Source organism: Phaseolus vulgaris, chromosome 5 (genome assembly GCF_051622355.1).
Source record: "Phaseolus vulgaris cultivar YP4 chromosome 5, ASM5162235v1, whole genome shotgun sequence".
NCBI lineage: Eukaryota > Viridiplantae > Streptophyta > Magnoliopsida > Fabales > Fabaceae > Phaseolus > Phaseolus vulgaris.
In genome coordinates, this window is record NC_143502.1 from 25,884,732 (window position 1) to 25,899,534 (window position 14,803).

Below are 14,803 nucleotides of genomic sequence, written 5' to 3' on the forward strand. Positions count from 1 at the left end.
ACGACTAATCCAAGGACCGATTAAAATGAAATTGCCATCAACACAGAAAACACGTGGATAATGTGTTTGCCAATAGTGAAAATGGCTACTACAACTTTTAGACTAGCCATTTCTCTTTATTTTCTCGGTTGCATATCTCCGTTGATATTTTATATTATATTATTACGTGTAAATTTTATTTTATAAATTTAAGTTAGATTTAAAGTTTGTTTTTAACATATAAATTTGTATACTTTCATAAATGATTGGATAGATCTCTCGACAGATCGATAAAATGAGAGTGTATTAAACGTCATAAAAATATTTTATAATATAATATATATATATATATATATATATAAATTTAATCTTATAAATCAATTTTTGTAAGATTTATTTTAATATTTATTTTTTAATATCCTCTTTATAAGCATCACCATGAGATAATGATGAGATAATGGTGGAAAATTTTCTCAGCGCAACTCTTAGTTTAGACGAGTTACTCTCTTTCTTATATTCTGAAAAGTAATTATTACACACAAGTTTGCAGTTTTATATTAGGAAGAATGCTAACTAAATTCAACTCTCATTTTGATGATAGCATGTGAATGTTTAACTAAAAAAAGTTGAGTGAGAAATTATTAATGTGGCTGGACCCCTTGGGTAGCAAGAATCTTTTTATTAAACATGTAACTTTTACTTTTTTTTATATTGTTTAAAGTGGTGGCATAAAAAAGTTCATACGCGCTTTTGATTATTTCGATGAATTTAAGAGGAAAAGTTTATTTGATGGATTCTTATGAATTAATTAGTGGCATCTTTTTGGTCAGGATTTCGTTGCAGGACTTTTGAGAAAAAGTCTTCAAATTCGGAATTAAACATCTAATGTAATCATTAAAACAATAAATAATATATTTTTATATAATTGATTATAGATAATTATAAATATACATATTTCATTTTAAAGTATTTAATTAACTATTAAACTTTTAGTTATTAACTTTAAAATTTAAATTAATTAGTATTATATATTAATTTAAAAATTAATATATAAATTGTATTAATAATAAAAATTATTTTAAATATTAATATTTTTTAATCACTAAAATAATATTTAATTTAATTAATATAGTAATCAATTTTTTTTTTAAATTAATTTCTATTTAATAATTTTTTAATAGTTTCAATTAAAGTCAAAATTAATAATTAAATATTATTTAATAAATCAAATATCATTCTATTATTTATTATTTAGTTTGAGTATCGGGATTAAAGTTTTTTTTTTTATCAGCAGGGATTAAAGTTTTATACATACGCGTAATAGTCTATACTTATTCAATATTATTATCTAAAATTTAAAACTTAAGTTTTATTTTCTTCTATCTTTGGTAACCTAATTAAAATTTGAGAAGTTCATAAAAATTGGAAAGTAGATTTTATTTTTTCCTCCTCTCGTCCAAACGATGTTGATGTTGATGTTTCGTTTGTGAACACTTGGCTCTATAGTAGGGCTTTAGTAATTTTATCCTTTTTACCATCTTATCTTTTTTTTAACATTAAGATGAATTCCAATTATGAATAATTTAAAATTACAAATAGAGAAACAGTTTTTAAAAGAACGAGAAAATAATTCAAAACTAAATAACAAATATACAAAAACAACATATAGAAAAATCCTAAATTTAGGCACAATGTACTAAATATTTTAAGTTTGTTTAGGGGTGAATTATACTTGGCTAAATTTTCGAAAAAGCTAAATTAGTCTATCCTAACAAGAAAACAATTGATTCTTTTGTGAAATAACAGATTAAATTTTTCTTAAAAAAATAATATTAATAGATTATTTTTCCAACTTTAGTTATCCAAACAAAACAATAGATTAAATCATAAAAGAACATATTGAATTTATGGTTCAAGCAACAAACATAAATTTAGCAGATTAAATATCAAAATAACAAATTTAATTTCTGATTTCAATTAAGGCAGAATATATTTCAATCTTCAGTACCCTTCTCATAATTTCAAACAAACAATAGCACAATCAAAAAGTTTCAATACCCTCCTCATAATTCCAAACAAACAATAGCACAATCAAAAAGCTAAGAACATTAAAGCAACTTAATTCAGAACAAACAATACCACAATCAAAAAGCTAAGAACATTAAAGCAACTTAATTCAGAGTTGAAAAAACAGAAACATTAAATGAAAAACAATCGATTGAATTTTAAAATAATAAATTGATTTTTTTATATCAGTGAACACAATCATGCAAGATATTAATGCAGTAAAGAGGAAAGCTTAAAAAACAGCAAGATTTATATTCGTTCACTCAAAACTGAGCTACGTCCCGTCTCACCTCACGCTATGATGGATTTCACTAAATATCACAAATATCTTTTTACAAAAGACTATTCAAGAACAACTCTTGAACTCTACAAAAGCCAAAACACACACACACGGTAAAACTCTACCACAACTATATAACACTCCAAGAAACTCTATCTTGGATCTAAAACCACAAAATTATCAAAACAACAAAGTGTAGGAACGAAATTACCTTTGCTTTGAATCAAGAGACTCAAAAGGATTTCCAAATCCACAACACACTTAGAAAATTTTTTTACCTCAAGTGAATGATGAAAGTTAAGGCACCAAGAACACTCAAAGAATTTCAAATACTAATTCTCTCCAAAAAGTTATTCACTCAGAATTCTCTTAAGTTGTAAAAGATGCATTGTGTGTGAGTAATGAAGATATATATTTTTAGAGATCAAACCCTCCTTTTTATAGATATAAAACTGTAACATATCACAAACAAATTTGAGTACAGTTAATAAAATCAATAGATTAAAACTAAAAATAATAGGTTGGTTTTACTTAAAACACATAGTTAGTTTCAAAACACTAATTTTGAATAAAAGGAAATAGTTAAAACTGAAATAACTTAAAAATAAACTAACTCAAAAAGGTTTAAGAGGTTAACACATTTAAAAACACTTCATACAAAATTTCAATCAATTGATTCACCAAATAACCAATTGAAAAATTACATCTTTCAAGTAGATAGAATTGTAATCAATTGAAAACAGTTTTAGTCAATTGAAAACCTAGAGTTTTCTAGTATACAAAATTTTAATCAGTTGAAAACATTTTTAATCGATTGAAAAAATCTTTTAATCAATTAAGAACCAGTTTTAACTAATTGAAAAAGATTTTTTTTCTTGGACCCTTCATCATTTACTCAAGATAGAAGATAAGTCAAGACATCCATATACTAAACAAAGCTACCTAGACTCTTATGAGGGAGCAGTCGTCTTCACTTCAAGGCTTCACACATGTCTTCATCAAACATATTTAGCTGAGAACCTTGAGTTATTCAACAACACCATCATTTTTAGTAGTGTCAAAACAATAATGAATGAGGAGACATGAAATTTGTACATCCCTCAACACAAACCAAGATGCCATCATACAAGCAACATTTAACTCAAAGATACTACCAATTCCATCAATGCTTCCTTCTTCAATGAATGTTGACTCAACCAAAAGATGTAAATATAATCAAAACATCGACAACATAACCAAAGAGTGTTAACAAGGTTTGAGATATCATCGAAGACCTCATAAATTCTGGAGGTCTTACCTGCTTTGTACAAAGCGACAAAATTGGAAGAGGTCAAGGACGAGGAGGAGGACGTTGAGAATGTTATAGAGAGTATGATGATAGATTCTAAGGTAGAGGTCATACAAATCATCAAGATGACAATGAGAACTAACCCTCCAAGAAAGAGTAGATCCAATATGTTGATTAGATTAAGCCAAATCTTAGATATTTTAGAGGTTTCATCAACAACATAGCTAGTGGATTCTTTGTCCATGTATGTTCGAACTTCACAAGGAAGAGACATCTCTAAATCATAAATATGGTCAATCTCATATCACCAAGATCTTTTCTGTAAATCGCAATTCCGAAAGACAACTTCACAAGAAGAACACAACATAAGATGATCCATTTGTTGTTGCCACTATCACCAACTGGTAATTAAGAAAGGTGTTGATAGACCAAGGAAGCTCAACCAACATGGTCAAACTTCTTGAAGTTGAATATCCTTAGCCTGCTCATCAAACTATATCTTGATCCCCTTTCTAGGGTTCACAGAGGAGAGAGAATTTATATATGTAGTTATATTTATCTGCTAAAACATTTATACAATGAAGCACATGAGACATTGATGGTCAGATACATTCTTGTATAGGCAGGCACCTCAAATATCGTCCTTATCAGGCGCAAAAAACTCAATAAGATTGGTACCTGAGTGTCTACACCATATATGACAAAGAAATTTTGAGGAGGTGTGAAAATAGGAAAATCACAAGAATAGATGGTTGAATTGTATTTTTAACTAAAAATATCGTTTGATTTACCATGGTAAAGAAGATTATTTGGATTGTAAAACATACAAACAAAAATACTTTCATCATATGTGTCATATTAGATGTATTTTGTCGACTTCTTATAATCATTTGTCTAGTTATTTTCTTATATATCTATTCTAAAGATTAGACTATGACTATTTCGTCTAACCAATAATTCCTAGTGTATATTTGACCTAAGGGAAGATGCTATGAAAGCAAGTCTTAAGATGAAAACTTTTAGATAGATATTTAGACATGTTTTGTCTAATGAAGCTTAAAATATTTCTTCTTTAAGAAGACTTATGACATATGTAATCAGATGGAAAAGACTTATTTTATGCTTAACTCTTCTAACTAAGAAATCATGTCAGAATCATATTTTACAACTTAACTAAATCAATTTATCAACATATATTCATGTTCTTATTCAACAAGTAATTATATTATAGTTTTAGCTTCTGATTAATAAACGCAGATGCACAAAAAATTACTTATTTTTAAAGGCATTATAATAAAACATTTTAATGAGTATTCATATTTTATCTCTCCTTTTTGGGTTAGTGAACACGATAATAACATGTAAAGTAAAGGAGATAAGAAAGAAAGAATATGTAAACATCAAGTTATACTGGTTCGTCTATCTAACATACTACATCCAGCTTTTAGCCAACTAGCCAATTTCAACTAAGACTAATGATGTGAAGTACACATCAAGTATTCTTTGGGCTTGTAATCACTCTTATCTAACCCCTTGAGTATTTTTAACATAAGTCACTCCGGGTTTAACTAAGTATTATTTTCTCAAGCCACTCTTGGCTAACCCTGAGTATTGTCTACACCTAGCCACTCCTGGATAATCGAGATTTTTTTTCAGATTGCAACCACTCCTGACTGACTCTATCATGGAGTATTCCTTACTAAAAGAAATCCTGGCTAAGATATGGAGGTTTAGAGTTTAATAATTTGTTAATACTTAGGTCTAATAACTAGAGAAGATTGTGTATGTCAATGGATATAATGATTAGGTCTTCTCTCCTAGTTCATAACATCTTGCTCTTGGGAGGGTAGCGTCTTTCAATTTATACAATGATTTGGCTTACTCACCTAGGTAGCTAGATAAACACTTTAAAAGTTTTCCACTAGGTTTCTCAGGATCCTAATGCAATAATCTCTTCTAGCTTAATGATCCTTCTAAGAAGTTATGAAGTCTATTTTTTCTTCTTATCAACATATTTATGCGTTGCAACCTTTGCTCTCTTAGTTTAAAGGGTGCTCTTCTTGTGAACAACCCATTTGGCAATCCATATTCTCTCATTTATGTATCTCCCTATCATCTTCGTTCTTCTTCTTGATAAATTCCATTTTAAGAGGCTCATTGAAGAAGGTAGACATTAGATAATCATTTATAGTTGTTGAGATTTTTTAGCTTTTATATATTGTCCATTATGCGTCTAACAAGCTTTATCATAATAGTTGCATTTAATGTTGTCTTGATCTTTGCTCCTTTTTCTTCACAACATTCTCAATAACTGATACACTTATCTCCTAGGCAATGTAGTGTTTTACACAATTTTATGATTGATGTAACTTACATATAGGTTAGAGTTGATAATCTCTTTGTGTTATAAATTTGATGAAGAAAGTAACTTTAACTCACATCTTAAGAAATATTTAATATCTAAATTCAAATGGATTTCTTTAGCATACGAACATTTCCAACATACACAACATTAACATATGGATATCTAATTTAAATTCGAGGTTAGATTAGTTCATGTGTATCATCTAATGTTGATGTCAGAATAGGTTAAATCCTTTTTTACTCGACAAGTGGACCAAGTCAACTGTAGTGCGATTGAGGATTGTCGTATCCACATAGAATTAATATTTATCACAGTAGATATATCTTTCAAGATGAAGTGATGCGCAAATAGGGATTGATTTCATATATTTTATAAATAACTAACTATAAATATACTACTATAATATTTATCTTTGAGAGGTGAAACTTTAACAAAACACTGAAGAAAAAGAATAACAATATATAAAAAATGTTGGGATTGAAAGTGCTTTGTGAATCTCTTTTATTATTGTTATTTATAAATGCTGTGTTCATTCAAACTCCTTATTCTTTATGGGCAAACCAAGTTGGTTCCTTGCGCAGGGTGATCTAGAACCATAAATTATCCTAATCAATTCCTTGCATTGTTAGAGCTCCTTATTCCTTATGGGCAAACCAAGTTGATTCCTCGCACAGGGTGATCTAGAACCATAAACTATCCTAATCAATTCCTTGCATTGTTAGATTTTATTTCTACATTAAGATAGAACAGTTCACCACAGTCTTAACTCCCCGCTATGCGGTCATTGAGTCATATAACTGGTTGGTTAGGGTTCAAATACATGAAATTGTCTTTCAGCCTCATTCATGCTTCAAAGAAAATCAATGGTCGTGCATCACCATTAAGCATTAAGCATACTACCAAACCCAAGGAATTTGAATCTCAAATAAAAACAAGCATTCATAAACAACAATAACTTAAGGAATATCACATTGCTTCTCAATCTCAACGGGGTAGATTTTAACAACTCATAATAAAGTCTTACTCTGAATGATAAAGTATATGAAGCTAAAGAACAACAAACATGGATCCTTGGATGTTTTTGGCCAGCTTAGGCTTTGGATCCTTTCATCCAGAGTTTGTCTAGGCTTCAGCCTTGAAACTTTTCTCCCTTAGACCTTTCTTAAGGCCTTTTGGCTTGTATTCTTCTTTTTTCTACCTTTCAATGGCTTTCCCTCTTGATCGTTTGGAATGTTGCCTTGAGGTGCAGATCGACTTCTTTAAACTGAAGAAATTTTTTAGGCTTATAGTCCATTTCTTAGGCTTCGTGGGATTCTCAAATTCAGGGGTTGTCAGAGATTCGCTTGATGAGCCCAACACTTTGTTTTTCTTAGCTATGAAGTAAATTTGGCTTGGGCTTGGGCTTCAAGCGAAATCTCTCTCTCCTTCCATGTTTGTTGCATGAGGGCTTCAAGCCTTTCCTGAGCGAATTTGAGCTTTCTTCATGGTGAAGGAGTCTACACACTCAGTCTTTATGGATTTGCTTAGCCCTTTAAGCTCTAGATTTCTTTAATGGTTTTGGCCTTAATCCACTTAACATTTTGTAGAAGCACTCAACGTTTTGAGTTTTTTCTTAAAACTTGTTATCTCCACACAATCCGCTGAGCCTGAGCCTTTCTTCATGCACTAGGTATATTGACTCTTTTCTACTATTTTCTATGTTGATTGTTTTTCTACCCTTTTCTACAAATTTCTTCTTTTATCCTTCTTCCTTGAGTGCATTTGTCTTTTGAGGGAATTGACATGCTTTTCAATTGATTAATATACATTTTCTATACAAAATGCATGCCTTTTGATCTATAATTTTTACTACATTTTGAAAATCAAATTTGCGATGATTATAGGGTCTTAGTAAAGGGTAACAAGCACAACCAAAAGTTTTTAATAAATTATATGCAGGTTAAATTTATTGTGAAAAATATTTTCATAAGGACTGTGATTTTGAAGAACAAGAGTGGGTAAAGTATTAATGATAGTAGTAGCAATGAGAAAAGCCTCACACTAAAAGGTTAGAGGTAAAGAAACAACTGATAAGAGAGCTAACATAGTTTTAGTTATATGTCTATGTTTTCTTTCAATGGAGCCATTTTATTCATGTGTGTGTGAACATATGAGACATTGTTGTATACCATTATCATGTAGATACAAAGTAAGAGATAAAAACTCCTTAATAAGCTACGTAACACACATCTAGTTTTTTTCTGATTTCTTTTAAACAAATGAAAACATTTAAAATGCGTGGCTTATATTGAAGAAGATATGTCCAAGTGTAATAGGACTAATCATCCACAATGCAATATAGTAACAAGAGCCATTAGAAGCAGTGTATGATGATGGTCCCCAAACATCAACAAAAAAAGCTCAAGAGGTGAAGTGTAAACAATGTTAGATGTAAATAAAAGGTAACTAACGAGTCTTAACAATAATACATGTATCAGAAAACAATTTTGATTTTTTTCAAGGAATATTATAAAGTTTCATAACACGGTGAATAATAGTAAAGGATGCATGTCCTAGATGGGAATGTCATAGTTAAGGTTGAGAAGATAAAACAATAATAATAGTATGAAAAACAATAGGTACAATGGTGATACAAAAGAGGGAAAAACATAAAGACCTTCCTTAAGAATTCTTCGTAGAAGAAACTTGATGTTTAACAAGATAGTGATTAGGATAAAATTCAAAAAAACATTATTATCCTTGGCAAGCTGAAAAACATTGATTAAATTTTTGGTAATAGTGGGTACATGAAGAAGATTATTTAGACAAAGAACAATGTTTGTGTGAGAAGTAGTGCAGTTAACATTTCCAATAGGACTAATTTTTATACTTGCAATTTTACCTATTTTCACATGATCTTGACAAGAATAGGTCATTTTTGTAGTGAAATTGTTAGAATCATAGGTGATGTGATGAAAAGTTCCACTGTATGGATACCAAAGAGGATCATATATGGTAGAGGGTGTGCCCAAAATAGAATGTTCACCAATTTCGCTAGCTGAAACAAAGAATATGAATGTTATTATATGATGTTTGATCATACTATTGCCAGCTATTAGTAGAAGAATGGCAAATTTTTCCATAGATTTGGCATTGAATCTTGAAAGATCCTTCCGAGTGTGTGAAATAAGGAGAGAAGCTAGCTTTTACACATTCGTTTCTGGAATCCTTCTCTGCGATAGAAAGAACGTCCACCTCTGCCAAATTGAAAGGGCGATGACTTCCACGAAAATGCAATGGATTAGAGTCATGTTTGTGTTGTTGAGGGTAGGAATTGGTGCTGAGATGGGTTTGCATAATGGAACTGTCATCGTAGCGATGTCTCTCAAGAAGTTCTTATGGAGCGAGCAAGAAGGTTTTCAGCTCTTCCATAGTATAAGGTGTTGTGCCAGTTGTAATGGAGGTTACAAAGCAATAATAGTCTTTTGGGTGACCATCAATAATTACTTCAATGTGGTTAGCAATAGTAAGAGGAGCTCCAATGGTTGCAAGCGTCTCAATGATCTTCTTGATGTCAAGAAGATACGTGGTGACAGTGTTATCCATTTCCTTGTTTTGAGTTGAATTTTGAGTTGTTTTACCTTTGTCTAAGATAGACTATAATAGTAAGTGGTGAGTTTGATCCATATCTGTGAGGTTGTATGAAGTCCCACCATCTTGGCAAGAATGGGAGTGGACATAGACGTTATGAGCTAAATCACAATTATGTGGTCCTGTTGTTTGTAAATATTGAACGCTTGGTTAACGGTGTTGGAGGTGGCATTGAAAGCAGAAAGAAATTGAGGAGGAATTCAAGAACTATCCAAGAAATGGGAAAGATTGAAACCATGAATGGTGTCATCAAATTGTTCTTGCCAGATAAGGAAATTGTCTTTGTCAAGCTTCAAACTGATAAGCGTATGGAAGATTTACAGAGGAGCATAGGAAGAAGATGCAGAAGCCTCAAAGGGTGATGTGGTAGCAAAAGACGTAGACATGATCCAAAAAAAGGCTCTAAATACCATGTAAGATTGATATCAGAGGGTAGAGAGAAAGAACAGATAGAAAATAAAATCGAAAACAATCTTATTCAATCAAGTTACTGAAAATAGAGAAGAGAGAGTTTAAATAGAAAATAGAGAGAGGAGCAGACGATTGTTGAGGATTGTCTGTCCCATTTAAACATCGTCTGCCCCTTAACACTGTCTCCCCTTAACAAAATTAAACACATAAATTATTGAAGAGGTGATAATAACTTGTAATATCTGATACATTAAGGCCAAGAATATACATCAAAGTTGATTGATGTAATGCTTTACAATTATGTTACAATGCTTCATATAATTACAAAAACAAAAAATATCACATTCAATAATGCTTCACATTGAACAAAATGGATCCTACCCACAATTTCAATTTCATAAAGCAAAGTATCAACTTATCAATATTATATAACTTTATATAAAAAAATGGATCTGAACTATCAAACTTATCAATATCAAATGCATTGACCACATTACACGTATCAATATTAGTATCAACTTTATCGATATTAATAAATCATGACCAAACTCAAATAAAATGTTTCATTATATGCTAAAAACTTTAAATTTAGGGTTAAATATGCTTTTCAGCGAATTTTGTTTTCGTCCCTAATCCACATTTTAGATCTCATGGATACTTGTAGTAAGAAAACTATTGAAATAAATCATTGTCAATTTTTTTTATGTGGTAAATGGATTTTAAATGTGAACTATGATGTTTAAATATTTCATGTTAACTCATCACTGACGAGAATGCTATAACACTACAAAAAAACGGTGTAAAAAATGACGGTTATTAATAATCGCCACAAATTTCAGTATAATACGTTATTTGACTAACCGTCACAATTATCTTTCAAAATATCTTATTTTTAACTGCCACAATTATCCTTCAAAATAAAAGTTCCTTAGTTTCTTTCCCTCCATACACCATTTCTCATTATTCTTTTTTTTTAAAAAAACTTGCTTTCACTTGGAAATTAAATTTTTTTTTTTTAAAACTTACTTTCCCTTAGAATTTTTTTTTTAAAAAAAATTTCTTTCAGTTTGGAAACCAAACCCTAACGCCTCTTCCCTCTCTCTCCACATCCCTAACACCTCTTCCCTTTCTCTACTCCACACGAAACCCTAACGCCTCTTCCCCCTCTCTACTCCACACGAAACCCTAACACCTTTTTCCTCTCTCTGCTAACGAAACAAAAAATCTCTAACGCTGCCTCCACACGAAACCTTACTTTGACCTTCACGAAACCCTCTGTTATTGACGAAACTAACGCTCGCCTTCCTAACGCTCACTCTCGCGTCTGCCATCGCCACCTCCGCACAAGGATTCAACACAATCAATCGTTTGTTTAGGTTGGTGCTCGCGCGCCCTAAACTCTATCTTCAAAATTTATTGTTCAAAACCGTGTGCAATCTATCGTTGTTCTTAATTTGTGAAGCAAATATTGTCTATGATTTTGCTGCTGTGATAAATTTAATTTGCAGTTTGTGATGTAATGTTATTGTATGATTTTTTTTTTCTTCATAAAAAAATGTTACTATGTTCATGTGATGGTAGGTGGAGAAGTTCAGGGTCAGAGAAAAACAAGGTGAAAGTAAGGAGGAAGCTGAGAGAACCACAGTTTTGTTTCCAGACAAGAAGTGATGTGGATGTGCTTGATGATGGATACAAATGGAGGAAGTATGGTCAGAAAGTTGTAAAGAATAGCCTTCACCCAAGGTAATAACAATCCTTTCAATCTTAACCCCTTGTTTCCTTGATTATACAGTGTGAAGAACATACAAATTGGTTATGAAGTTCTTAAACTCAAAAGGAAGTTTTTGTGCAGTTTGATGTTGTTACAATAACTGATATGTGTGTGTTCTTTATATAAGAATATTGTTTACATAATTGGTGAGAGAATTCTAAAACTCATTTTGAGTTCTAAGAAAATGCAATATCTCTTTCAAATGCAAAATCAAAACCTATATATATATATATATATATAATGAGTTCATTGGATACATCAGTGGCATTATACCCGGAGAAATGAAGGTAAGATGTCATTTTTTAGAAATATACATGTGTCGGTGGTAAAATCATAGTAGTCTAAAAATTACAGCTCCCATTGGATCACTTTCTTGGTCTGGACTAATACGCGGCTTGTGGTTTTTAAAAATGACTTTGGCTCCAAAGTTTGATGTATGTCCTAGTTAATTATGTGTAGTGCATATTTGTTCCAAGTAATAGAATGTTTTTCGAGTTTTTACTTGTATTGTACTACATAATTATAATTATGGTATGTCCTTAAATTCTTACACATGCACCATGGATATGCTCCTGTATGGTAGTATTTGACAGTGTTTTTATTACAGGCATGTGCAGAAGTTATAGGAATTTAGGTAGGGAAGAAAAAGAGAAAAGTTGAGATTCTAATGTATGATGGATTCTGAATCTGCACCAGCATAACCAACTTCTGAGTCTGAACCTGAAAGAGTGCAACCTAGAAAATCAAGGCAATCAAACCACTATTGGTTTGTTGACGCTATAGGTAAAATCTTTTGTTTTTTTTTTCTTTATATGTAATAAGTTTCACTGCACATGAAATAATGTATTTGGATTTTTATAGATGGGGAAGGAGTTAGTCAAAACTAAAGGTGAAGGTTAGGGATGCTCATAACTTACCTAACGGATTACGTGTGGTGGTGAACTATGATGACAATTTTCAACCAATTGGAGAAGCATCTGGTCTACTTGTTGGAGTTTGTAGACAACTAGCAACAAATCATGTATTGTTCCCTATTAGTTTTGAAAAGTGGTCAACTTTGCCAGATACTTACAAGGATTCAATGTGGGAAAGTGCACTAAAGGTAATATAACTTACATTGAAATAACTTTAATTTATTCAATACATTTGGACTAACTTCTTTTCTTTTTTTGAAGTCCCGATTTTGTTTCAAAGTAAATGAAGATTTGGCTAAAAGAGATTTTATGTTTAAAATTGGGAAACTGTGGAGGGAATACAGATGCAAGCTTTGGAATGAATTTTATGACCCACTTATGAGCATAAGTGACCTCATCAATAATGTTCCAGCTGGATTAAACATGGAACAATGGGTTGTTTTTGTTTATTATTGTTTGAGGCCTTCTACAGTGGTATGGTAAACTCTATTTTGTTTTATATTATTAATAAGCTTACTTTAAGTTTACACAAAACTGATTTCATTTTCACTTTGTAGAACATGTGTAATAGAAATAGAGATATAAGGAAGAGACAAATTATTTCGCACATTGGTGGTGCTATGTCTTTGTCAAAAAGAAGAAATAATTTGGTATTTGTTTGCTTATATTGTGCTCTCTATTTTAATATATTACAATTTTCGCCACATTATACTTATATTATTGTTGAACATATAGAAAATTGAGACTGGTAAAAATATTGGACGAGCTGAAATGTGGAAGATCACACATAAGAGGAAAAATGGCACATATGTGAATGATGAGGCGTTGGAAATTGGGGTAAGTGTTTTGATGATGATGTATTGATCATGATGATATATTGGACTGCTTTGATGATGATGTATTGATCATGATGATATATTGAACTGCTTTAATGATGATGTATTGATCATGGTGATATACTGGACTACTTGCATAATATATTCTAACAAGTATATGTTGTTCTTTTGATTGTTTTTAATTTTATCCAGGAAAAAATTGATGAACTAATGTTGACAAATCCAAAAGTTGGTTCGGATATATCTCCAGAAGATCTAATTGGTGTCATATTTAGTAAGGAGCATCCAGGTCGAGTTAGAGGGCTACATATGGAGCTTGTCCCAACCTTGCTTTCAAAGGATCCACAACAAGGCTAAGTGGTATGAACCATGCTTCCTCTAGTTCAACTTCGTCAAATGTGGAGGACAAGGTAACTCAAATGGAAAAAGAGCTTGCAACTGTGAAAAAACAAATGAACACTATGCTTGCATATATTGCTTCAAGAAAAGATGTTCCAGAACATTTTGCTGCAATGGCAGCTAATTTGGTTCATGCATCCACCAATGAGGTATTAATATATTTAAATATTTATTGGTGTCTTTTATTTTATAATTATAAACATACAAATTCATTAACTTAAAATTATTTATTTCAGGCATCAGATTATGGAAGTGGTGCTCCATCACCTAATCAAGTAATAGGATCAAGTGTTGGAAGCAAACCTGATTAGGGATGTGTGTTTAAATTTTAAACTTGATTAGAGATGTACGAACTTTTAAACAATTATGTGTTGTAATTTTAAACTTGATTAGGGATGTATGAACTTTTTATGTGTTTTAATTTTCAATTACATATAAACTTTTGAACATTATTATGTGTGTTTTAATTTTCAATGAAATGAATGAATGATTATAACTTTATACATTATTTTATTTTATTATGAAAAAGCGGTGGTTAAATTTTATAATTGTATAAAACAGATTATGAAAAAGATTATAAAAAAGTGGTGGTTAAATTGTATTTATTCAGAATTAAAATTACGTCAGTTAAAAACGTCACTACTTACATATATTATGGCGTCAGAATCTTCTACAATGAATGTAAATTGCGACAGTTATAACTAACACTACTTACATATAAAAACCGCCACTACTTATACTATGTTTAAAGTGGCGGGTGTTGCAGCGGGTAACGTAAAACCGACACATTAAACTTTGTGACAACCAGTTCTATGACGGTTTAAGAAACCGCCACAAACGTATATTGTGGCGGTTATCAACGT

At 31.0% G+C, this 14,803-nt stretch overlaps 1 protein-coding gene across 1 annotated transcript; it reads left to right on the top strand.

Moving 5' to 3' along the window:
• Positions 1-12,872: 12,872 nt before the first annotated feature.
• Positions 12,873-14,392, top strand: LOC137817354 (uncharacterized). The gene is made up of 6 exons (XM_068620642.2): positions 12,873-12,893; positions 12,967-13,179; positions 13,263-13,355; positions 13,441-13,542; positions 13,734-14,089; positions 14,177-14,392. Exons 1-5 carry the CDS (start codon positions 12,873-12,875, stop codon positions 13,896-13,898), a joined length of 594 nt encoding a protein of 197 aa, XP_068476743.2. The 3' UTR covers positions 13,899-14,089; positions 14,177-14,392.
• Positions 14,393-14,803: the final 411 nt, after the last annotated feature.

Excerpts from the sequence above, each read along its gene's own strand:
- LOC137817354 (XM_068620642.2), top strand. The coding sequence starts at position 12,873 with ATGTGGGAAAGTGCACTAAAG. Across the intron at positions 13,356-13,440 it reads CAAAAAGAAGAAATAATTTG|AAAATTGAGACTGGTAAAAA; the intron begins GTATTTGTTTGC and ends TTGAACATATAG. Across the intron at positions 13,543-13,733 it reads ATGAGGCGTTGGAAATTGGG|GAAAAAATTGATGAACTAAT; the intron begins GTAAGTGTTTTG and ends AATTTTATCCAG.